Raw genomic sequence first — 27,312 nt, forward strand, 5'->3', positions numbered from 1 at the left:
TGACCACCAGTGGATTTGTTTGTGGAGGTGAAAATAAATTTTTTGGGTCAAGTTCAACTTAGGCGCCCTTGTGGCCAATGGGTTAAAAGGACTAACCATGAAGCAAAACGTCCCCAGTTCGACTCTGACCGGAGACTTTTGTTGCTCTCTCCTCTCACTCCGTCATTCACCCACTGTCCACTCTCAAATTAATCTCTGAATACTGCAGAGGCCGAGATGGAGGGAGCTATCCAGGACAGCTCCCTGGCTAAAAACTGCACAAAAGTCCGTACTGCTGGTTCTGCTTGAGGCGACAGCCGCTGTTAGCGTTACACACTGACTCGTCAGCCATCTTACAGCACGCAGTTTGTAATAATTGTAGACTGTGGAGAGATAACAATGCTGAGCTCATGTGATTGCCTGAAATGGTTGGAGACATCTGAACAGGCTCCAGATAATTGCTCTTGATAAACCCCCTGTCCTCCCTTACAGGAGACAGCCTAACCCACCTGAGTCCCACTGCCTTAAGTTCATCTTTGAACATCCTCAAAAGATAGTCAACTAAATCTCTCATGTGTAAAGGAGCCCCTCACTGTTAAGCATAACTGTCTCGCCCCCACCCGAGTATCAGTAGCACAAAGAGCAGCTCTGCCTCCCTTCACATCAATGGTGGCCGCTGCCTCCAGACCTAGTGATTTAATGATTTTTCTCAGGCCTCAGAGGCTGGACGAGCCTCAGTAACAGATCCTTCCATTGACTTTTAAATTACTGCTGCTACCGAAAAGATCTCTTTCCCGACTGAAAAACAGTGATGCTATACCGGCAAATGCCAAACAATAACAGATTGTGTTACACAGTAAAAACAGGAGTATCTGCATGTCTAATTTCGGCCCCTGCCCCACCCCTCTCAGGCGTCCACTAACAGTCTGATCTATCTTTCCATCTGGCCTCAACCCAGAAGCCAGGCTATAGGGCTAATACAGCCTTGGTCCAGTTCTCAGGTGTCAGTCCTATTGAATTGAAGCTGGGAGGGACTGTAGAGAATAACCCCCCCCCCCGTTTCAAACTCTGAAACTCGCCTAGGACCAGTGGGAGAGCTGGGAGCAGAGCAAGGGAGGGCTAGGGATGGTTCACGTCTTGTAGACATCCACGCACAGGCTGTTTGTTTCCATTCTCCATTTCAGCAGGATGTATTGATCCACAGCTCTGTGCAGCTCAAGGTCTTGTCAAAGGAAGGACCCAGACATGCCCTCGTAATGGGCTGATGGGCTTACACAAGGTGGGATTGTGAGCTGCATTATAAACAAATGGGAAGAATTCTCCTTGGGTTATTGGAGAAGACTACAGGTCATCAATTGCTGAATAAATGTAATTAGATTCTGCTAGTACAGATGAGAAGTAATAAATCTATGTAATGGTAATGGTCTGCATTTTGAGGGAGGTGGTGGTCTGTGTGCAACAGAACGAAAGGTAGGTTGGGGCAATCTCAGTCATCCAGAGCATCCCTCATCCATCGCTTTCTGTCCAGACTGCATCTTCCAACAGGCGTTTCCACAGCAACTGAGGCAGGACAGTGGTCCTCCAGGGAGAAAGGAGCCTCACCAGTGGTCAAAGGTCAATTAAGGGTAATTTATTTTTGCTGAGAGAAGCGATGATCCTCGAATCTTCAAGCAGCCATCCTCCCTGTGTGCTTTTGCTTGAAAGGCAGGACAGTTATTCATCCACCAGTGACAGATCCCTTTGGCTGCTGCATTCTTTGCGCTGAACGGACTTAAAAATTTAGCTTTGGTGAGGATTTGTCACATTTCTGTCAGATCTGTGCACAGCAGCATTTTGTTTTTTTCTATTTTCCAAAAAGCAATATTGGTTCAGCCACAGTGAAATGGGGCTGTTTTCATACGGTGTTTGCCCTCAATCTCCTAGGGGGCATCGATGCGCCTTTACCCTTTTTGTGACAACAGCACTGCAAGGACAATCTAACCTCAATCTAACATTTGGTGACCTGAATATGCCTGATGTCGAGACGATGCCCTGGAGGCTATTGCACATAAGAGAAATCTATGACAATATCAACTGTATTAATGTTAAGTGTTCACCCTGCCAGCCCTGCCTGCTTCAGACGCTCCACTCCAAGGGTTAAAAGGCTATCGTGTCAGTGAGGGCCAACAGTAAGATGGTTCGATGCCACATGAATGTTAAGGATGCTTTAACAAAGCTGTAGCACTAAACTGACCTAAACCCCCGGGCCAAGCAACCAATGGCGGACCAGCTGAGCGGGTGACCTGTCCCCATGGCTTATTAAACGGTCCCACTCAACAGCACATCACGCGAAATCACAACAGGGACAAATATTTCTGTACAACCAACAATGCAATCCACGGCATCGGGAGATACTATACAGCTAATTCAGGCAAATGACATTTAGTGAAGAGTTATTTAGATGCTATCGGTGGCTCAGGTCTTTGTGCTAAGGGGATTAGCGCCACCGTGCCCAGTGCTGAAAGGCGTCTTTGTGGCTGTAGTCTTTAGCGGGATGGGAGAGCGGCTCAGATGCCTGCGTGGAGGGTGTCAGTTATCAGGGATCCTGCCATGCCTTGCTAATCTCTGGCCCTGCAGAGTTCCTGAACCGCAGCCAGCGTGTCCTACGCCAGCCTCTAGAGTTCTCTCAAACCAGAGGGACAATGATAGGTATTCACAGGGAGAGCCACTGGACTGTCAAGTTCCTCTCCTTGAGTGAGCAGCATAAGGGCAGAGGGACGGCTCAGGCTGCAGGATGAGGGATCTAAAGCATCAGTACTGCTTTAGCCACTTTAGCCACCATGAGCACTCAGTAGAGACAAGCTTCAGGCGTACATATTGGCACAGTGTACCCACACGGGCACAACCCACTGTGAGGTAATAAAACCAGGATGTATGTTTCTTTAAGGTGGTGTCTGCGGTTATTTGCCTCCAGTGATTTGCCACATGGAAATTCTCCGTATTTCTTTAGCTCTCCACCAGAGAGTCACCCGGCAGCCAACTAACGGTTTACTGTTCGTGAAAAGTAAGGGTGAGGAGGTGAGATTACAGTGGACATGATGACTGCATAACAACATTACAGGACTGAAAATGAACAAGCTAATCTATTTTACATCATGACTGGGAGGATCTAGGTACAGTACATCACAATTTGATTTGATTTCTGCTGCAAGATTGGATTATAAAACAATTCTCGATGCATGATAATCTCTGATTTACACAGCTGTCTTTCTTTTCACAATCTAACTGCTTCGATCTCAAAAAAACAAAACTATTAACCTTTCAAACCTTTGAGCACCATTTGTCATTTTTACACTGTAGCCTCTTGTACTGTGCATACTCTTCAATGCATGCTCCACTGTTTTAAAATTCTGATTAAAGAGCTGCTGCTTTGATGTCAAATTGTTCACACAATGCCTCCAAGAATAAAGCACTGTCCCAACCTGAACTCCAGATTCACTTCAAACAGCTTAATCAGTTTTCTGCCTGCAGTATCTATCCAAAAGTAATGCAAAATTCCTGCAGGGTACACTGTTTAATGTAAAAGTGGGTCATAGAAATAAACTGCCACATGCTCCCCAAAGATCAGTACTGTTTCACACTTCCAAACACTTGTGTCTGTTATCTCTGATGTTTTAATTAAATGTAGATGAGTGGGAGGAAGGGAAAGATATGCAGCACAGCTGAAATTTTCTTTCCAGACATCCTGGAGTTTTAAGAGTTTGTATGGTTGGAAGGGGGTAAAAAGGGTTGCGTGGGCACAGAGGGAGGAGGATGGAAGAGGGAGTAAAGGAAAGAAAGAGGGGAGCGGTGCATTACTGCGACCAAATGAAGAGCTGATTCACTGAAATGTTGAATTAATTTGAGGCTGTCAGTTTCTCTTTCACAGTGTGGTGTTCAGGGGGTGGGGGGTGTCTGCCCCCACCATTCCCTGGATCCCACCTCTTCCTCCACATGCCTTGGCCCAGCACAGCTTGGCTGTCCTCAGCCTGTTATGACCCCCTTTCCACTTAACTGGGAAGCAGACATGCAGAGGACTATCGTAAATGCTTGGCTGCAGAACTTCACAGACCAGCGTCTGATCTCCTCCTCTTCAGGTCTCCCATTGTCCCCTTAACCTGGTTTTAGTGTCTGGCATGATGTGTCACAACTCCCCACCAATATTGGCTCAATCCTGGTCCGGCACACATCATCCACCTCTTTCAGAGAAGTAAATAGCTGGGCAGATTGTGGTCCAGTGGTCCAGGGTTGGTTACAGTAAGCCAAGTCCCTAAAGGCATATATCCAATCACCCAACAGCTCTCTGGCTTCAGAAAGAGCAATAAGAAGTCAAGCAGAAGATCAAGCAGCTCACTGCAACAACTGGGCTATAAAGTAAGTTCAGGCTCTGTGCTAACTGCTCTGAGGAAGCGCTCGGAGGTGACATACTGCAGAGTAAACACATACAGTTCAAGGCCAAGACAGATTCAGCTGTAATTTAACTGCAGAAGCACAGGGATCAAAAAGCTTATTGATCTTGACAGCACTGAAGAAAAGGAAGTCTCTTTCACTGAGCAAGCATTGGGGACGCGACACGGTCAGGCAATCAGGGACAGCACGTCTGTGGCGTCCCAACAACAATCCCAGACACACACACACACACACACACACACACACACACACACACACACACACACACACACACACACACACACACACACACACACACACACACACACACACACACACACACACACCTCTTTTTGGCACGGCAGCGGAATGCAGCCGTGAACAGTCCAGACCATCTCGGTGCTCACTGAGCAGCTAAGTACAATGTCTCTTTTCAAAGGAGACGCTCAGATGAAAGAAGCCAAGTTAATTGCCTTGGCTACAATAGAAACCTCCCTGTAAGGCCGTCCCATTTCCCCTGGCAATTAGGGCTCACTTCCCCCCAAGCACTCGTGAACAAGCCGTGGGGTCGACACTCGTGTGACTGAGATGTGGCATGAAGACCAGATTCCACCTGTCATCTGTTAGTTGTGTATAGAGCGTGGAGGATATGATAGATTGGTTCCTGGGTGCCGTCACTAAAGAGTAAGTAACAAGAAGGAAGAAATGCAGATATTTTCACAAAGACACCTTTGCAGACCTCGCCAAGCTGATACTGAAATACTGCTAACTACCATCACAACTAGGAAAATGCATGTAATAATATATACAAAAAATGTAAAATAAGCAAAAGTGATGTGTTCCAGTTACGAGCTGACTCACAGAAAACTTCAGTAGCTCCTTCGGTTAATCAAAATGTATTCACAATCATTCATTTGGACACTGTTTTGTAAAAGAATAGCAGGATAAGTTATTATCAAAATGTGATTCCACTTAAGATTTAATTAACGATAATGCCAAGTCATCATCGATCCACATCAATTAAAACAGGACTCTCAAAACTTTGAGGGATTCTGTGGCCCACTTTACTCTTGTTGATGTGTCACCAGGCTCACGTTTCTGCTAACAGGCCCTCATCAGAGCAGACTTTACTACTGAAGGAAAAGAATAAAAATCCTAAAAAACTACTGGACCAGCTACAGAGATTCTTTCCAAAAATGTCATATATCTGGATTACAACGTTACCGTGTAAAGATTGGTGCTGATTTCCAAACAGCAGACATCCACTTTTGCAACATGTACAGATTTTACACTAATAACAACCAGGTGGTGCAAGGCACAAATTATACTTTCTGTGTCAGCATAGCCTCAAGTTAAATCTTGTGATCTGCCCAAACGTATGAGTCTTGCAGCCCAAAATCTATGACCATGTCACCAAGCGGTGACTGCACATTGTTGAATAATATCAGGGAATCTAGCTTTGAACTGTGAACAGAGGGTACAGACAGCAGTACTGCGCAGGGAGCACAGACAAGAAATTCACTGACGACTCCAGGGACAATCTTCATCTGACCCAGATTGACTGGAAATAAGTGAGACAACTTTCCTAAGAGAATATCACAACTTACCTGGTGCAAATATGGAAAGAGAAAGTGTTTCAAGGAAGGCTTAAAGAGAGAAGTATAACGTGTTCGCCGTCTGATACCAGCAAATTTATCTGAGATTTTTGACACACATTCAGATGACTCACAGTGGCTGTAAACCAGAGGCATCGTGTGCCTTTGCTTCTTTGTCTCACTGTGAACAACGAGCCACTATGAACAATAATTATATGGTGAGAACGCTGGTTAGCCAACTACAGTGGTGAGGCAGCAGCCGTGGAGGGTTTTTTTGATGATTAAAGCAGAATAATCAGCTCTAATTACTTCCTGTTTTACACACCATCTCCTGCAGGTCATGCACACCGAGAACGAACAATGTTTTGCTTTTCCCAGGATTTGGGCTGAGGGGGGGAATGGGGCAGGAGTGAGGGGGTTGAGGAAGAAGAGGCTGGGGGGGCTCAGTTGGTTTTCTGCTTACCAGATTCAAAAACACAAGCATGGCTGTAGGATCTGGAAAGATTTCAGTGAGAGCCTTTAATAAGGTGCAAGCATGAATGTGGAAAAACGTGCACATACGCACACTTGGATGCAGGAATGACACATGCACACTGAGGGTTTGTTAGTCAGATTAAACTAAGAAGGAATGGAGTGACAAAACCACCTATTATGGGCTCATTTGTATGTACATCACAGCCTCTCTTTGTATCGGAGTAAGATGTGTTGAGGCGCGCTCCTCTGCTCCTCAATGAGAGAGTGACAGCCCTGCTAAACCCAGCCCCCCTTTAAAGCCCTTGAATGAGCTCTCTACAGTGGCTCTGCTAAAACCCTGCTCTGCATTAGTATGGGTAACAGCTCGCTCAGGGCGGGATGGGCAACACACATGGCATGGACAAAACACCACGGCGAAAAAGGGATTGGCAAGCGCTAATGTAATGGTTCAATTAAAACAGCTGCACTCCAGCAACCGCCATCATGTTCCCAACTACAGACATAAAATCACTTGAATGCATTAAGCTAGTAGTTGTGATCATATAATCAGATCAAGTCTATTCATTACCAGTACTGATCACTGAGGATTAGCAAGACAAGATTGAGTGGAACAGCATATCGATTTATGTATGAGGACATTCTGCAACATAGAACAGATTGTGAAACATTTCCGGCTAATGTGTGAGCAGGCATTATTTTAAGTACCATCCTATCTTGATTCCACACTTATAGGCTCTGACAGCCACACTGCTTCCATTTTGTCGTACCGCTACGCTACAACAAGCTATGTAAGACATTTGCACGCTGGCGAATGCGCTCTGTAAGTGACTCCAGAAAGCAGTATAAACAGAACTACTACACGTCCACAGTGTCCAGAGCTGTCCATGGACATGTCTGTTTGGGAGTATATTCAAGCCATTATGATGACCATGTTGGGTGTTCAGTTGATCACTTTGGTGCAGATGGATATATCAGATATGTGTGAATGCCAATGACTTTGGTGCGTGGTGATCATGGTTTGTGATCATCTTGGGCCACCCTGAGCTTATCATTTGTGGTTTTGAGTGAAATGTCTTGACATCTATTGGATGGATTGCCATAAAATACATTCATATTCCACTCAGGATGACTTCGGTGATAGCTTTACTTTCCATCTATTGCCATCATCAGGTCAAAATACCTATTTGCCCAAACTGGCTTGTAAGCAAATGCCTGAAAGCAGCCACAGCTGCTGTTTTTGTTTTTGGTGCTAATTAGCAAATGTTAGCATGCTCACATGCCAAAACAGATGAGTGAGCAAGTTCAAGATTATACCAGCTAAACATCAGCATGTTAGTATTGTTGTTGTGAGCACATTAGCATTTAATTAGCAATACTCCCATTCTTCTCCCTAAGGGGAAGACAATGCATGTGCATGAATGGCTCAACACAGTAAAAATTTCATAATGCACCCCTCCTGCAGTGATGATCCCCTTCTAAATGTGTATTTAGTCCTTTGAGATCTCATTCTGTTGCTGCCCAGAAGATTCATCAACTAAAAGCCCAGGTGAGTCAAGGTCCACTGCAGAGCTTGAGGACTCCTGCTGACTCCCTGTTGGTCTCATTGGCTGATCAAAGCCTTCTACGACTGAGAGATCAGACTGTGTATTCTTCTGACCTCATGGCTAATGTTAACAAGCCCAGGAAACCACACTCCCACCGGCAGGAATGCCTGACACACATTGTCTGAATCTCACACAGCTCTCCCAGATCTCCCAGCTGTATCAGCCACAGGTTAAGTGTTTCATTCTGTCTGTGTTTAGCTGAGATGCAGGGGGGTAAACATTTAGAGTGCTCCTAAGTATGACAAAAAATCCGGTCAAGGTTTTTCGGAAAAGGCATTAAAATGAAGTCATTGAATCCTGTGAGTCATACTCGCCCTTGCCAAGCTGACATGCACTTCCACTGAATGGCTTGACAACACTTATCCGTCATGCATTTAGTGTATGCAGGGTCACAGAGAAACCAAACAAGGGCTACTCTATGCATGCATGTACATGCATGCAGGGATCACTAAGGCAAGAGTCCAGGACACTATGACACTCAGAGCGACGGTAATGAGCCTACATAAGCTCCTCAGCGGTCATGCTCATCCATCAGTGACAGACAGGGAGCAGATTAGATGGACTGCATCCATCACCTGACATTACACACTACTCCTGCAGGCTTTCTTCCAAGGAAACAAGATCTGGAGCACTCTAGTCCATATTACTGTGTGTACATGCAAGTGTTTTTGTCAATTTGGAAGGGGGTGTTTTAGTACAGAGGGCAGCTGTGGGCACAGCAGGGATTGTACTAGTGTGCCAGAGGGATGCACTGAGGTGAAATCTGTGACCCATGAAAGAATGACATTGGGTACCTAAACTCCTGCTGTGGGCAAATCCCCCCCATTTCCCACCTGAGGACACCAGGAACAAGGTGTAGAAAGAGATGAGCCAAAAGAGGGTGAGGTTAAACCCAGATCCAAGGACATGCAAGGTCAATGTTTCCCTGTGAGCACAATTTATTTAAACAAGAACACAGACAGACCCACAGCAGAGGGGTCTCCATCATTTATATTATGTAGGACTACATGGGTCCCGAACATTAGGTCTTCAGAGGGGGCTGAAATATGAGGCTCTTAGGCCCTGAGAATTCCCAGTTTCTCATCACACACAGTCACTGACTGAAAGAAGAAAGGGGAGTGTTTCATGCTCTTTAATCTGTCATATCTTTTGATTAGTCTTATAATCTTATTTCCAAAGGGGACTTTTGCCACACAAAATAGCTTCAGTGTTTTATAGATATCAAAGGAAATGAGATTCAAGCGAAAGCTGCTCTTTTCAAGCTCAACAGCTGTTTTATTTGAGCGACAGACCAATTAAACAGTTTAAAACATGAGCTTAGAGTAAGTAAATCAACTCTACATGCTGATCCTGAAGATGGTTTCACAACTTAAGCAACATGTGTATAGGAAAAACAGTTTGTGATTCATTGCCTCTTGATACTCTCATCTGTTTGAGCACCGGACCCTCTTAGACAGCTCTTCATGTTATAATACATTGATTGCAATATCCTTGACTATAGCTCTAATTAAATGGTAATCCCCTTTAACAGACAACAACAGCTACTCCAATCTTTTTATCCCTCCATGTCACCTCGAGGCATCCCCCTGTAACATAAAGCTTCCCCTCTCCCCTCTGCTCCTCTCTCTGTCCTGTTGAAAGTCAGAGTCCCTGAGAAGCTGGCAGTGGCTGCAGAGAGGCAGCTCACATTTCAAGACAAAGCCTGATCCTCTGTCAGAAAGGAGACACTTTCCAAAGCAGGCCTGCTATTTATCACCAAGAACCTGTTTTTCTGCCTGCTCCCCGTCTCACACCTCTGCACTGACAAGCTGCCCAGCGAAGTTTCTTTTTCGACAGGGAGAGACTAACGGACTAACGTCAGGAATGAAGGCCGTCAGAGCATTACTGTTTCTGTGCACGGTCGCACAATGAGTGCATGCCACCTAAATTACCTCTGCTCTGTCCCGCTTTGCCACGAGAGTGATGCATTTTGTTGACAGTGTGGACAAAAACTATCTCTTACACTATGCAAAGGTATGCAAGGTGACACGGACTTTGTTTGAGTTTCACACAAACCGAAAGAGAGAGGTCGAGGAGCCATTGATAGCCATTGCGTCACACAGTGTTAGTTTACTAAAGTTTGGATAAACTGTATTTTCTTTCGAGGCTTTGGCCTCGCAGCACAAAGAACACAAGAATTTACATCGTGAGAGTTATCAACATTGCAACAGTCCAGCTTTGTTTGAGAGAACAGACGATGCAGAGCAGCTGAGGCTGTTTAGAGAAAAGTGACAATTTGTCAGGATTTAAAACCTTGTTAAATACAGAACATGGCCGCCGCTGGTTAAGATGGCGTTTCCTGTGTGAAATTACACAGTGGGGATAATCAGATAATGACCCTGTAAGGAGCAGATTTACCTTGTTTAAAAGGTGAGGGGTCATGTTATACAGAAGTCCCAGTGTTTCAGAACCTGGGGTTAAAACACATGTCTTGACCTTTGATCATAAAGCTCCAGCTCTGTCCAACATGTTTGACACCCAGGGTCAGGCTTAACTACAGACACTGCGGCTTACAACAGCGGGTCAGAATAACCGTTTTCTAACATGCGTTAACAAAGAGCCACTGATCCCAGCAACTGAGCTTCACTCTTGAAAGTCTGAAGGCACACCCAGCTTCCCTGCACTGCTATGAACCCATGAAAATACCTTTCTGACAAGTCTGCCACTTACGGCTTAAATGAAGAAAAATATCAGAGCACTGCAACTTCATACTGTGCTGTCTGCAGTAGCAAATGTACTCTTTTGCCACAAGTGTGTAAAAGTGTGCAGACATTTCAAATAAATCTAACCATTTCACTCAACCAACAACTTAGAAGCTAAAGCAAACATTAAATATAAGAGGGGGAAAAATCTGCAGGTTGGCTGAAAAAAGGTTAAAGTAGTTTTTTGTTTATTTTGCTGAGCAAGCCGTTACTTCATTTGGAGTAGCGAAGTCCTGCTGGAGCGCAGCCAAAAGAAACAGAACAGTTTAGCTCCCCAAATACCTCCAGTCAACCTATATTTCAGATTTATGCAGCCACCTGCTCATCGCCATGTATGTTAACAGAGTTAAAAGGAAATTGCATTACTTGCAATGTACCGTAGTTTACAGGGCTAACAAATGACGAACTATCAAAGATGCTCCTGTGCTCCTCAAAGGAGGGTAACAGTGTTAAACTGCAGAACAGCGGGGTCTGATACGACCATGTGCTGTGGGCCTAAAACCACATGAAAATTATTAGCGCAGAATTTCCCCTCAGGATTCATTCATTCATCATTTCAACACAACGTCCATGTAGGACGACTCTCACTGAACCCAAGACAAAGACACGAACACGCTTCGAAGAAAAAAAAAAACAGAGGTTTAATTTACAAACTGGAAAAATCAATGAAAGCCTCTCATGAAATCGCTTGAAGCTTCTTTGGGAACTGGCCTCCGTCATACAGTAATATTCCATCATAAAATGCTGAAAATGGGCCATTGTTTATGGCATGTATTGAGCAGTCTGGCAACACTACATTTAACAAGATCTGAAACAAAAAAAAAGCATTTTCACCAAATAAGAAGCATATGGTTTCACATTCAATTGCAGCTATTTTCTCTCCGGCTCACATTTAACAAGAACCACTTGTTCACCGCTGCACAAGCTCTGGAGGAATCATCTCGCCGCACGGCTCGGGGTGACCTCAGGAACTAGCCACCTAAAAGCAGCCCTCATTCATAAAAACAGACCTTAAAGGGGACATCAGATACACCACAAGATCCTGTACAGTGTTTTCCTTGCAGGCATATATACAGAAAAAGAGATGTTGAAGAGTGAGTCACTACGAGGGCAGTTAATCATATTCGGCTCATAAAACTGCAGAAACGGCAACGTGTCACCGCTTATTTAACTGTCAACAAACTATAAACAACAGGTGTGAGCGTCAGTTTGCAATTATTACAGTAATCTCACTGAGAAATCTGAAAGGCAGGACTAATCCCAGACATGTAACTGATTTCATCTAATCTTTAACCCATTTTTCCTCACACACTCTGAAACACACAACCCTCAGGCTAATACTCCAAAACCAAAGCAGCATTAGCAGGACTCTGCACGCAATTTCTATATGAACGGTGACTTATGTAAGTTTTAAGCAGGCTTAGTAAAAACTGGTTACAGGAACTAAAGTATCGCTTTAAATGCTGCTATGATATTTAACTGCATAATCTTTTTTTTTTAACTATAGTGTCTTATAAAGCTTTGATTTGTTGGGAATCAGATGCATCAAAGGCTGATGTGTGGCGGATACCGCAGCAGTGTCTAATAAATTCATGTGGGAGCTTGGTAGGACAGGTCCTGTCTCTGCGGCATCGCCTGACCCGCAGAGACAATCAGATCAGATCAGATCAGAATCACAGGATCAAGTTGACGACTGCCAGAAAGACCACGTCTAGAGGAAATGAGAGGATCAAGATCCCGTCACTGTGACAGGGAGAGATCTTTGTCAGTCTCTCCTCAAACAAACACACACACACACACACACACACACACACACACACACACACACACACACACACACACACACACACACACACACACACACACACACACACACACACACACACACACATTTTTGTCAGGGAGGAGTGCTCTGTGTTTTGCTCAAGGACAATCCTGTTCTGACTGAAAAGTGCTGGATCTGAACCGCCCTTCGTTCATCACTTCACAGCGAGTTGTTGCATTGAATTTCCTGTGCAGAAAATCTGCAGAGTGTCTATTCACATACCTGTTGTCAAAAATGTGACCTTTAAGCCATCTGAAACAAACAAAAAAAAAGTATCTGGAGCAAACAGACCCTTGGTCTGCCCCCGACCTTTAATCATTCCTTACACATTTAACGCTGACGGGGTTCCGCTTGGGAGCTCACACTTCCATCTGCACTGGCTTAAAACCTGCGTCTCTTCCTCACTTTGAATCAGGTTAATGCTTGTTAGAGTCCATCTGCGTGGAAACCTGAGCAGGTCTTTTGGGGGGTGGGGGGGGGGGGGGGGTGACCTCAGCTTCTCTCTGAACCCTTAACCTCCCTCCCTCTTGGTCTGACGTCCTGATGTCCTCCAGCTGTCCAATCATCATACTCCTGCTTGAATTTAAAGTCTTCATTAGGACATTTTTAGAAGCACAGCAAACCGCTGTCCCACCATCAGTGTCGTAAAAGCTGCTTTGACATGCAGTCTGCAGCCAAACCTTTCACTTCTGATTTCCAGCTGTGACACGAAAAAGGGGGGGGCGACGCATGTCTGACTTATAGATGGAAATTCATGACTGCTACGCTTTGTAGTCAATTTGGGGAATATAAAAAAAAAGATGTTCAATGTGAAAAGCAAGACTCGTGTCTTCAAGATAATGTTTGTTCCTTTATCTGCTTCCCAATATTTTGGAGCTAACATCAAAGGAACATAATTAAGACATGAATCTTAGGTTTTACAACAATGCTGCCTCTGGCTTTTTATAGCTGTTCGCAGCGAGCCAAATGTGGTCTCACTGAGTGTAAAAACAAAGCCCTAGTACACTTTTCCTTCCTTCCACAAACATTTATGTAATATAGCCAAATTTCCAAAGTAAACCAAGCATTTACCAGAAATACGGTACATAGCAATGACTTGAGGAATCCCAATAGGCAACCTCAATGTAACACATTCAAAAAAAAAATAGAAATAAAAAACACTAATGTGTGAATTGTGAATGTTTACAGAGGGAAACGGGGTGCAGGGGCCAACAGCTCTGGGAGGCTGGGGCCCTGCTGTATGGCTTAATACGCTCAGCATATTCTGAGAGCGTCTCTCACCATTTCCGTGCACTGGGGAACTCACTCATGTTTAATGCCTTTTGAACAGCCACAGAGTTTTAGAAAGAGTTACAGTGCCAGAAAAAAAAAAGATCAAACAAAGAGGGAGGGGTGAAGGAAAAGCTGCAGGACATCCAGCTCTTTCTCTTGTACGAGATGAGAAACACTTGTGCGGGTGTCTATGAATAGTAGTGCTTGTTTAATTCATGACTAGCCTCTTCTCTGCGAGGTGCTGCCGAGTTTGGCCGCGGCCGGCTGAAAATCTGGAAACTTGCTTTCCCAATAAGCGGCTCTGACGCGAGGACGACTGCTGTTTTTATCAAGATGCGGTGACGTTGTCGCTTTTTGCAATTCAAAAGGAATCAAGTCGAAGTAAAGCAGCCTTACAAACTACATTACTGAAGCGACAGGGTGCAGCAGCTTCACCTCAAGGCCGACTATCAATCACTGTCAATGAGCTATGGTGACATTTTTACTAGATCAATATCCAAAATGCAGCACATGACAAGGAAGCACGACAGCTACAATTTGACATTTCTTTCCCGTTTGACATGTGTGGGTGAGGAATGCAGTATGGAGCATTAGATCGTCACTCGACGCACACACGGTTCAAACATGACGGGCTTTTTTGAAAGCAGATGGAAGGGTTTCTCGAACCCTTTTTACATCACAGTGTGAGGGCGGTTGCTGAATATGAGTCAGAGCAGTTTTCTCCCTTTCAAAGCTAGCCACCGCTGATAGAGGAGCAGGAGTAGAAAAGGAGTGCGAGGAAGCCAGAGCGAGACAGAGGTGCACCCGGGGCTTGTGTGTCATCTGACCTCATTTTAAGATGGACGTGTGAGGTTGCAGGGGAGGCAGGGGTGTAGTTTTCACTGCAACCCTTTTCTTTGCTTCCTCCAAAATGACAGGACGGGAGGGCACGCACAAAGGCAGAGCAAGACGTCTGCCTGGAAACCATGAGCACGGAGATGAAAGAGGCCCGGTGAAGTCATGGGGCAAAAACGCAACGGGGTGAAATACAAGACTCCGTCTCTGAATAAAGGCAGAGTCCGTTTTCCCAAAAGACGGAGCTGTCTGCAAAGTGCGTCTCAAAGATTACTTGAATGTGTATCATTTCAGACAAAGTGCAGTGAATTTCTTCTAATCTTCTCCTCTGCTACAGACACAATCACAGGCTGTGCATTTTCTCGTGCAGCAGCGATGAAGGTGAAGCATCACCGGTCATGCGTGGAGGTGGGAATCTGTAGGAAGCTCATTTGACTCTGATTCAGATGAGATTAGGAAACAGTTCTCGATGCATCTTGAAGCTTCAAATTTTTGATTTCTATTGATTTATTTTTTCTGTCACTGTGCCATCACTGGCTACTTTTATGATGCATAATTAAAACAAACAGATGGATTTACTTCCATTATCTTTGAATTGAAACAACAGTACTGACAAGTGGAAGAGAGTCAACTTGCCAACATATTTCGCAGCGTTGCGAAGAACTGCCAATGTGTGGCCACACTGCTGTCATCTGTCAGTGTGCAAAAACAGTCTGTAAATGTTAGCTACTGTTAGCAGAAACCCACCTAGCAAAGCTGAAAATACTGGCATCGTGTTCCCCAGGAGGATCCAACCATCCAGCACTTTTCGAACGTTAAACTTCTCCATTCTCCTCTGAACAGACGCAATATTTGAAAATAGGGATTAAGCGAGCAACCAAAAATACAGAGGGGGTAGCTGCTGGCTAGTTAGCCAAAACAGTGCACACCTGGAGCCCATCAATAAGGACACACACCAGGACAAATCTCACTAAAAACAATGCAGACAGATATGTATGCCACACTAACATGCACATTCACAAAGTAGCCTTTCCTCCATGGCGTCAGTCTGCGTTTACATATTTTTTTAAATTCCACAAGCAGTGAAAGCCCCGTGTGTTCATCGGCACGGGGGGCCCCCATCTGCACCACAGGAAGTCAACAGCCAAACAGCCGCTGGCCTTCTCCTGCCACGGCTGTTGTCCAGACCCTCAGGGAGACCGCAGCCTTTGCCCTCCATCCTGACCACACACGCACAGAGCGCCGAGACGCCCGGCCACATGGTTCAGAGCAAGGAAAGATGGGACCGCGGCCCTCGGCCTGGGTCCTAACCTGGATGAGGACACAAAGCCCCGGTGAAAGCTGTAGGGTGGAACAGGGAGGACGCTGCGGAGACCATCATCCGCTCTGACGCAACGCCAGGATGAAACAACCACCACAAAACATCTACTTCCTCTGCTCTCTGGCACAGGAGGGGGAGCCGGGGACCATTGTCAATTGTCAGACACAACACGGGCATTTCTGTCCGTCGTCACCTCGGCAGATAAGGACAGGAAACACTGTCCTGTGCTCCCCAATCAACAAGGCTGCTGTTGGCTGTCTGCACCTGCACAGAGCAGCCTATTGTCGTCGTGTGTATTATTTCTGTATTTGCTGGTGTGTGTGTGTGTGTGTGTGTGTGTGTGTGTGTGTGTGTGTGTGTGTGTGTGTGTGTGTGTGTGCTCTGTGGGGATCAGCCTATGTACGGCTTTTGAAGGTAAATACTGTTACTGTTGACTGAGGCTAGTAATAGCTGATACTGATAACAATGACAGGAATGAACTTTTCATTTCACCCACAGACGACTGATAAACTCATGTAACACCTGCCAGGAATTGTTTACACAGGCCACAACAATCAGCGCACATGAATCCAAGGAATTTGCCACCGTGCATGTTTTTGGTGCCACTTCAGCTGACTGACCTGCAACTATTTTGATTATCACGCGATCATTTCAGCAATTTTTATAGCAAAATGCCAAATACTCTGCAGTGACTCAAAGAATAATCAGTAGCCTAACATCACAGGTTATTTATAGAAGACCCTTATCCACATTTAGTGTTCTCTGCTTGATGTTTTCCAGCCTGTGCAGATATTCAGTGCATTTATACCGAGCCATTTTCAAGTAGAAGAAATCCTTAAAAATACAACAATCAAGTTTGCCCCTCAAGACTTTTATTCTTGGCAGAGTGGAAAATCCTTTAAAAACAGCTTTTAGACCATGCAGCATTAAAATTCTCCATGGAAACCCAGAATAAGCAATTGTAAGGCTTTTAGCAGCCATGCTAGTTCAGGCAAATACACTGCACAGCACACATGATGAAATAAGTTTGAATTACACCGAGAGAGGCCCGGTGCTTCACATCAGTCTCCTGACAGGGTGGAAGGATGGAGGGAATAATGACAAACAGGAAGCGCCTTCCTGCAGCAGATGTTCCTGGACTAACCTGTGACCTCGTCATACTGGTGAAAACAACTCACCAAACAAATCATCAGGCTTTCCCCTGATGTGATAAATAGTTTGTGTCAGTACAGACTTGAAAGAGTCCAAAACTGCTCCCCCCACAGCAGAATTTAACACAACTGTTCATCATTTCAGCACCCTTCCCATCACTCCTCAAACGCCGAGCAAAGAGTCGCAGTTTAACCAAAACCTCCTCAGCCTGCCTCTGCTGTGCCATCCCTCTGTCAGAGCTGATTAAAGAAAACACTGAAGTGTAGCTTAATGCAGACTCGGGGGGGAGGTTCAGATGGAGGACAGGAGAAAGGAGGACGGGGGGTTTAAAGGGAGTCAGGAGTTGGCATAGTCTGTGAAACTAGAACGAATAAAGTGAAAAGGAGCAGAGGAAGGTGAAACTGAGTGCGAGCACAGCAGCGACAGAGAGGGAACAGGGTGAAGCTGGAGAGGCCGGTGAGGTTGTTTAACTTAATTAAAACCACAGAAAATAACGATGCTGGCAGTGTAATGGGCTTCCCTCTCTGCTGTTTTAATTACTGTCTACTAATACAGAACACTGCTGGCCTTAATGTGCTTATGCTGCCGGGCGCACAGGCTGCAGGAGACGAGATCTATAATCGACAAACATGGCTGGGTAACAGATCCTGGGTCAGCAGAGGTTTCACTAGGTGATTATGCAGCCAGTGCATAAATCTACTGAATGACCGGCTTCACTGACAAACAGAAGAAGTCGTCTTTTAGTTACTTAGCATATGACCACCAACGTCAATGTCAAAGCTAACTACCCCATTAAATGCAGTGCCATTTTGTGCACCCTTCTCACTGCTGCTTTGTTATGATTTGTTTATAGTTCATGTTAGCATGGCACAAAATGAAAGAGTCCACAGAAAGGGAGCTGAGCTCAGAGAATGACTGCTGCCATCAAAATGCAATATAAGAATTTACAAGAAGAATCTGGCTGAATGAAAAGAGAAACAAATAAGAAAAAAGGAGATGGAGTGTCAGCCGGCAAACCCAAACCACAACACATGAAACTGTGCTTAGCCGCAGCGCTGGTTAGAGGCTGACGATGTAAACAAAGACAACGACCTGATTGAGAAAGAAGCTTTTCCACAAGGCCACACGAGCCAACGGGATCATTCAGACCCACTGCGGATGGCACCGCAGCGGCGAGGGCGAAGAATTTACCAAGGCCAGCGCACACAAGGGCTGTCACAATATGCCAAAAACAACGCTGTGTGTTGTTTTTGGCATTTCCTCTTAAAAAAAAAGAAAAAGACCACATAGGTTTGAACCATTCAAATATCTATTTCTGCACATTATGTCGTCCATAAAAAGGGCAAACCAACACCCATGAGACAAACCAAGCTGAAACCGGTCCGACACGGGGTGAGAGCGCTGCAGCCAGCAGGTGTGAAGCAGACCGTGCTGTAATCAATGTGCGTCCACTCACAGTGTTTGTCTTTGCTGCAGAGAGGCTCGCGTTGTTTTAATAAGTGTCTGACAGAATTAAAGAAAGGATCCCGACAGAGACAGACCTTTTCGTTCAAGAGTAAGACCCACCAATCATCAACAACTCTGGTTTGGTTGCAAGAAGCAGCAGAGGAAAATAGCGTGGAGATGGAACATATCTTAATTTTTAATTCATCTACCTCTGGTAGTGTTTTCACCGGACCTTATGATTGGAGAGATTTACTGTAAATATGCTGGACTTCAACTCGACTCTTCTTCTTAAGAATGAACCTGAACTTTTAAGGCAGTGAAGCTCTGTAGTCTAACGTAAATCCTTTGGAAACCTGAGCAATATGTGATTAGATATTTATTAGTTATGTTTCCCTTTTATTCTCAGTGCACGGCTGCATCTCCAGTGTCCATTCATCTACCGTCATTTTTTTCTATTGCAGTGGCCTTGTCTGTACTTCTTGTCTGAAAGAGCATTGAACAATATGACAAGAAATTGGTTTTGTTTTTTGAATTGCTGCAGTGTTTTCCTCTGAAGCATCGTCTCCTTCATCTCCACATATCTTTCAGGGACAATTTTTCCCTTTTAAGAAATACTCTTTGATAAGTGAAAAGAAAAGACTCGACTGTGCTACTTCAAAGTGTGGGAGAATGTCAGAAGTAGTATTAGTGTGGTTCTTCTTGGTTCACATCCAAAACGTGGATGGAAAAGGGAAGCTCTGCAACATTCACAACAGCAGATGAAGCCAAGAGCAAAAGTCACCAGCTTAAGTCACGCTCCATCATAGAGAGGATCCCAGCTGCACGGGTTTAGTCAGGTACCAGCACCAGGAGGTTAACACTGCACAGGCTGCCATGGAGGCACATCTGACCCTCCCTGTGCCCTTTGAGCTGTGCTGCAAGCTACGGCGGAAAGACAAAACACAGCATCGTGACGAGCACCAAACACAACAGAGAACAAGCGAGCTGGATGATACGGTAAATCAGCAGAGACCCACTGGAGGCAAATATATTCTCTCCAAACATCAGCTGGGCCCTCTGCGGGGTCAGTCGTAGGCAGCCGACCCCATTCATTAGAAGATCAAACACAGTTGAAGGCCATTTCCATTAAACACCAGCGGCCTTTTCAGCCTGTTTAAATGCGCTGGTGTGGTGGGGAGGAGCTGAGGGCTGATTGAGACCTGCCTGATGTCACTCTGCTTGTGGCTTGTTGCTATGATGAGTTCATTCAGCCTCGGGACACAAAGAGTTAATGGCTGCTGGGATTATGCAATGGCATGCCAGACGCCTTTCTCCTCTCCTGCCCTCCTTTCTCCCCCCACCCCTCCCCTTCAAACAGACTGAAGCCAAATTAGGCATTCCTGCACGTTTCGATCAGATGAATTTGAATGCTTTGGCACCGACGCGGGAACAAATCGGGGATTTTGTCTCGCTCTGAAGCGAGCTTCCCTCACCAGGGCCTCACACCTGCCCTGCAGGGAGAGGGTTGTCCTCAGGATTTACAACTGTCGGTGTGGGTGATATCTGCAGTGTTGAACCAGTAAAAACATCTGTATTTGTCATTTTAAAAGTGAACGTGACACCACGGGTTATCACTAAAAGCAAATAAGTGATCCAGCAACAGCAGATTCAACGGGGCTGAAGTTAAATGTCAAACTGCATCTCGTGTGAGAACAATAATGTCACATCACTGTGTGCCGGTTGAATTATTGAGCGTCTTAGGACATTCATTTAAAAAATAAATGTTAAGGTTGGGATTGTGCTTTGAAATACTCAGAAAGTGAAATTCAGGATTTAAGCCGTGTTAAATTACAAAGCTTCTCTAGCACACTATCCCTCTAAAGTACAGCAGCAAGTTATTGGAAACACATTGAACAGAAAAAAAAACACTTTGCTGAGTGTAACACAACAACGCCAGCAGCAGCGGTGAGTGGAGGTGAAGGCTAACCGCTTCTCCAGCCCAGACAAGAGACAGAGCTGTGCAGGCAGGCACCGCGTCAATAAACAACAGGGATCCCTCCAGACTAGACTGGCAACCGTGAGGGGCAACAGACCAACTACGACAGGAAAGAAGCAAAAAGATCTACAAGGCCAGACTCCGACCACAACCGCGGGCTCCAACAGCGAGCCAGCAAAGCCACAAACACACGAGCCAACGCACAAGCACTCCATCACACACACAGATACACACAGCAGCCCAAGCGCACGGGTCGTTAGGTGCAGCGATCATCATTTAAAGCGAGTAGCTCGGCCTGCGCTGCACTTTGTTTATTTGGCTTTATTGATGACGTGGAGCCAACAGGGGCCACAGAGAGCAGTGGCCGTTATGAACTGGCCATTTTTCAGTCCCACCAAAGAACATCGGGGAGATTTGGTCGTAGCAGGTACGCTTCCTGCAAATGCACACCAAACATTTAATGTCACAGCTTGGAAAATATTAGCATGATGGGATGTTGTTTTGGCAACCATTGATCCATAACTTTAAAATGACTCCAATCAACACATTTCTGAAGAGCCGGCACGAAACTAAAAATAAGATGAAGCATTACAACCCCGCTCTTCCAGTTTATTTGAGTCATAAGAAAAATAAGCGCAGTGAGAAAGAATGGGTGCTTTCTTCGTTGCATTTCTACTAAGCTTCAAAAACTACATTTTTGGTCACCAAGGAAAAGACGAGGTGTGGGTGAAGGTATCAAAGTAACCTCACCAGCTTCAACGTCTTTAAAGATGGCAGACCTGTATCAATTTGAGGTCATGGTCTGGAGGACACAGAACCAGGCGGAGACGGGCACATCGATTTAGAACTGACAAGGACCCCAAAATCAGAGATATTGAGTAGCCATGATTGTTATTTCTGAGAGAGGGTAAGAGGATCCTCCCCTGGGGGGGGAGAGCCCTCCATAATGGAGAGAGTAAACTGCACATACTGACCAGGCGGAAAAAAAGAGGACTCTCAGGTTCAAAAGGCTTCACCTAAACCTGGATAAACATTGCCTGATAAATGACCAGAAACAAGAGCCGTGGAAGACCTTCAGAAGTCCTCCCCCAGTCTCGCAAGTCGTGCAACCAGTCAAACTCTCTGATGTGCACAAACACACTGGGAACCAGATCTTATCCTCCCAGTCTATTCCTCTGCTCCAAGCTTTGGGTCGTTGTTAGGCTCAGCTAGCTTTGGCTGACCTTGAAACAGACCTGGAAAATGCCTCACATACAGTAAAGATCTCTGAAGAAACTCATCAAACGACAACCTAATAAGATCATATCACATTATGACTTATAATATTCCCAGCTATTGACTTCTGACCCAGCAGCACTTACACAAACCGTAGCTGAAAAATACTAAAACCACATATTACTGCCGTTAACTGAGTCTGAACAAGAACTAAACAGTGGAAGCTTAACAAAGCGGGATTAACGTGCTGCAGGGCTGTTGATTGCACACATGTTCATACACAACCCCTGGAGCTCTGTCAGTAAATAACAATGAAAATATCAGAATCAATTGGTGGGAAAAAAAAACAGGACAACATGCCCCAGATCAAAAATACTGAGAGTTACATGTTAAGAAAAAACGTTTTCTTAAAATATGTTGAACCCACACAATGTGAATTTGGTTACAGCGGTTCACTGCATCAACAGCTGTGCATGAAAGATACCAATCTCACGCTGAGCTCAATATTGTAATCCACTCAGATGGGTTTAAATAAATTCCAGCAGAACAATTTCACTTTGATTGATGGCTGCCACAGGATGGTAAACCGCTGTATGTGCCTGATAGTAAACAGACAAATTCTAGTCCACATAACATATCCCTGTGTTTATTTAGGCATCATCCTTTCATCCTGTCTGAATCAGAGTATTCAGGGAATCGGGCCCAGTGTGCAGCCAAACAGCCTACGGGCACGGTTGGGTTAATAAGAGCCAAGCGTACGGGTTTTAAAATAGAGCAGCGCAGGTGGGTACGCCGACAAAATGTAAAAAAAAAAAAAAAAGCCCACACGGGATCTGCTCAGAGCCCCTCTGCAGACCCTGACTGACATGAAACAGAACAAATGCTGCAGATTAGCTTCACGGATCGTCTTAAGAAAAGCAGCGGACCACCACTCAGTAAAACACTGGTCGATTCCTGATTACAGGAGAGCTTTAGCACAATACTGACTTCCTGTGTCCATTATCCTTCTGGGCAAAACATCATCATGCGATAGGTGACCGAAAAACAAACCTATTACACAAACCCGACAGATTAACTGGTTTGCATCATCGTGTTTTACAGCAGGTTATGGAAGACGGAGAGCAGACGCACAAAGCCAATAAAGTCTGGGCTTGCTGGTGATCTCCTTCAAGTAATTTGATTGCACACCTCTAAACCAGGAGGTGAAAATTATTTTTCGCTCAGGCATCCAAATTATTAATGCTCCAGGAGAGCTGAAATGCAGATCTTCTCCAGCTGCGCCACGAGGGAGCGAGATCAAAGAGGAGGGTCTGTGAGGAGATGAGTGTGTGAGGATGTTGCTTGAAAATTACACATCTATCAGAGCTCCTCGGCAACAAGCCCAGTCACTTTTTCACATCCATACTTCAGGAAGGAGACTGCCTTGGTGGAGCAGAAGAGGGAATGAAAAACACACCACGAGAAGACAAGGGGGGAAGGGTGGGAGCGATGGGTAGGCCGATAGGAGGAGGGATGCTGCGTAAACATTATGGACATTAACTCCATAAGTGGCTTTCATCGACTGAGAGCTGCGTCAGGAGCTGCTGCTGGTCAGCTACAAATAGAAACCACATCCAGATACAGAAAAGCTCAGAGGGCATCAGCAAAACAGAGCGATTGCTGTAAACTAAATATAAAAAAAAAAAAACACCTCCTGGGCAAATATTTGAGCACAGCGGCCAGATCCTGCAGATCAGACACCCCGCAGAAACACGGTGGGTGTGTTGTGAGGAGCTTCATGTGGGAATAAAGCCACAATGAAAACGGCTCGTTCGCCGTCACCTCTGGCCTCTGCAGCGCTCCGACACATTCGGACAGTCCTTTTAAAGGCTGGATATTTCCAACGCGGGGCTGTCAAGACAGTACCTGCCTTGGCTCTATTCATGAATCTTACAAACACAAACCCAAAGCAGCCTCCGTCTCCCCTGCTGCCTGCACACAGAGCACACATTCATCTGAAAGTGGGCACCATGAGGAGGACTGGGGGTGGGGGTGGCGGGGGGGGGGGGACACACTTCAACTTAAAGGAATTTTTCAGCCACTCTGACTATCAGGGCTGTGTTGAAGGCGCAGGCAAACACAACCCGTGTGTCGTCTACATGTGGAGATCAGATAAAACTGACTCCGTTTTGACATGATGAGCGGTGAGTTAATGAGCCCGAGCCTTGGCAGGATAACAGCATTCCTTGCTCAGCCTAGGAAGGATCCGTTCGCGGCTTTCTTCTCACTCTGCAGACGAGGTTATGAACTTCGGGGCTTTGTCGGTGTGGGAGGGCGTTGCGTCATGTTAGTTTTTATTTTTCCAGCTCTCCCCCTTTTTGGATGACAGTCAGGCAGGAGCGCTGCTCTCTATCCGTGCATATGAATGGCACCCATGAAAGCACGCCATGCTGGGGCTCAGGGAGGCAGTTCAAACATGCAAACAGAGTTATGAATATGATAATCAGACATGGCACATCCAGTGTGTTGTGTGAGGAGGGAAGTATTCTCCTGGGAATACATAATGACATGGTAAGGCTGCCTCCGCTGATAGCTGGAAAACCTAGCGTGATCCTCCCGTTCCCCTGCTCCACATGAGAAATTTAATTACTGTGTAACCAGAGTGATGAGCAAACAGCCATGTTGTTTGTCTTGAATAAAACACAGCAATTTTTTTTAAAGAGAGTATTTTCCCACTCAAAATCTGCCAATGCATTGAAATCATCCTCCTGTCTGGCCATTGTGAAGCTTGCAGAAGCTTGGATTTACTTGGAAAATTGTTGTTTTTTTTCCCCAAAAAGGGGACCGGTGGGGGAGGGGGAGGGGTGCACCCCTTCCTCCATTGACCCCCAAACAAACATGGAGTTCAAACTCTTTGGATTTTAACTAAATAGAAAGCGCTCCTCTGCAGCAGGGGATGGGGAAAGCAGCTGTAACCATGACTTTGACTCTCAGTGGGAAGTTATGGTCGCAGTCAGCGCGATGAAGCGCCTTGAACAGGAGCAGCAGACCCCCAGGAGAAGCATGGAGGTCAATGCCGGGGTCTGCATCAATGAGAGTCTGATTCTTTACGCCTTTTCTCGTTTTAAAGCACCCAATTGAGGAGAAATACACAGCAATGGACGCGCTCTGTGTTGTTTGAGCAGTACAGTAGCTTGTTACTAACCTTGGAGGCAGATAATACCGACGGCGTACACGGTGTCCACCGCTGCTTTCCTCCTCTTCGTCACCGCGGGGGCTCTGCCGCCTTCCCTCCGCCGGCTCTCGCTCCCTCCTGGTACATCCATGACCGTCCTGGTGCTCGGCGGCTCCCCGGTGCTGTTCTCCGGCTGCTGCAGGAGAGCCGTGGGGCGAAAGGGGAGCGGCGAAGACTTCGTGCGTCACCGAGTGCGTACAGGTAAACGAACTCCGTTACCTGCGCAGGTCCCCCGGGGAAGCCACACGGCCTGCTCACCTGGGTGCTTTGAGAACTAGCAGGAACAAGGGAGAGACATGTGGGGACGAACGCGTCGGTCCACAGGCCAGCGAGACAAACGAGTTCAGGCTGGGGAGCCCCGCGGAAAGTTTGGAGAGAAGTTTAAACTTCCAGGTACTTTACGGGACGGACGGCTGGTGTGAATTTACGCCGCAGTGGTTCGTCACAGTCCGGTCTGCGTAGCCGCTGCCTGCCTGCGTCTGGAGTCGCCGACCACCGGGCCAGTTCAGCCTTCAACAAGACGAGTTTCGCTCCGCCGTGTTTCCAAGTTGGCTTCCTCCCACTCGCCTGTGTGATTTTTTTTTTTTTTTAACACCAGCGTCGAGTGGGCCGAAACAATACACGTGAGTTCCTGTGTAGACTTTCAAAATAAATGTTGTAACGTGTGGTTTCTTCCATGTTCCTTTAAATTTGAGGCAATAGTAGTTTCTGAAAAAAGCTTTATTTATATTTATTTTCACCGTTGTTTAGTTTGCTAAATCATGCTCTCATCCTGTGACAAGACAGTACTGGAAAAAGCCAAACACATTGTTAACTCCACCCTGTTTAACCATATATTTACCTTTAAATATATATTTATGATATTTTCACATTATGCACATGCCTACTATTATTCAGACATTTTTGCCCCACTTGATTTTGGACATTTGTGGGTTGTAATGTCATGACTTTCCCTAGTAAATAAGTTTATATTCAGTGATTATATTTTAATTTTTAACTGAGCCATTTCAGTTACGCAGTACAAGCTCCAGCCCGTCAACAGTTTTACCTACTCCGTGGTACCAAAATTATTTTATTTTGAAATCAAAACATCAAACATCCTGTTTTAATCTGTGCACCTCTAGTCGCTTTACGTGATTCCCACTTTCCCCACAGCGGAGCTTCCGGTGCCCGTTCCCGACCTGGGATAAAGAATACAACACTGCGACCCCCTGGATCAACCTGAACACTGTTTCCTTCAACCGCTCAGATGTAGAATTAAGAATAAGAACGGCCATATTACTTGAAAAATTATCCGATTTAAACCTTAAGAAAAAAAAAAAAAATCCATTGTCATTTCACTCTGACTTTATCTATTTTGTGCTATTACCATCTGTCAAAATGTACTTATTATCTAAACTATAATTCTATGTATACGCATAACATCTCCATCTCCATCTCCGTTTGCTCTAAAATTCCTGTATATTTCTTTTGTACACGTAGAGAGGAGTAGCCTAATTTTACTGATATAATATCTCTGATTGGGATTAAAACAGTAGTTTTTGAAAATAGTAAAAAAAATAAATAAATAAAAAAATTACAGCAGCACCACTGGCAGTGCCCTGTGTGGTACTGGTGCCATGCTGCTGGTCCAACTGGCACCTGGTTGGCTGGTAGACACAGGCAGTCAACCAAGCCTAAATGATTAAAGGGTCAAACCAGTGTTACCTGATGACAGGAAGGGGCTGCAGTGAATGTGTGGACACTCAAATATGAAATACAAAATCCAGCCTGCTTTAGTTTCCACAAATTCCAAATTTATGAGGGAAATGCAGCACCGCAGCAGGAGAAGGACCCTCAACACACACTTATTTCATCAGTGTCTGACAGCATGGTGTCAGCTCTCATGCACTTATGAACTCTGCGACCCTGACTTGCTTCTTTGCCTTCAAAGAAAGTGGAGAGAAGCAGCCTGACAGCTCTTAGCAGAAGTAAACCATACTTGGATCAGTTCATTCAAAGCTCCCAGAGTTCCCAAAGGGCCGAGGCTCCACATTACAGCCCTGACATACTGAGAGATTACCAGTTAGCAGGGCTGCCTTGGACCAGGAGGAGGGGAAACTCTGGGAGACACATCTTGGCAAGGAATCAGTGTTCACGGCATTCCCACACTTTCTTAAGACGGCGACATTTAAGATCTTGCTCAGTGGAAGTCATCGTTATAATCTGCAGGTGTAGTCACAGGGCAAGCGTTTTCAGGCTGATATATTCAGTTCAAT

General features: G+C 45.5%; 1 protein-coding gene across 1 annotated transcript in view; it reads right to left on the reverse strand.

Moving 5' to 3' along the window:
* The window catches only part of ptk7b (protein tyrosine kinase 7b), a 71,226-nt gene extending 45,603 nt beyond the window's left edge, over nucleotides 1–25,623 (reverse strand). Inside the window, exon 1 of the mRNA XM_070977105.1 lies at nucleotides 25,025–25,623. Coding sequence (XP_070833206.1) covers nucleotides 25,025–25,145 — 121 coding nt within the window. The 5' untranslated portion in view covers nucleotides 25,146–25,623. The remainder of the gene's footprint in view (nucleotides 1–25,024) is intronic.
* Between the last annotated feature and the right edge of the window lie 1,689 nt (nucleotides 25,624–27,312).

This window comes from Chaetodon trifascialis, chromosome 13 (assembly GCF_039877785.1).
Source record: "Chaetodon trifascialis isolate fChaTrf1 chromosome 13, fChaTrf1.hap1, whole genome shotgun sequence".
NCBI classification, from domain to species: domain Eukaryota; kingdom Metazoa; phylum Chordata; class Actinopteri; order Chaetodontiformes; family Chaetodontidae; genus Chaetodon; species Chaetodon trifascialis.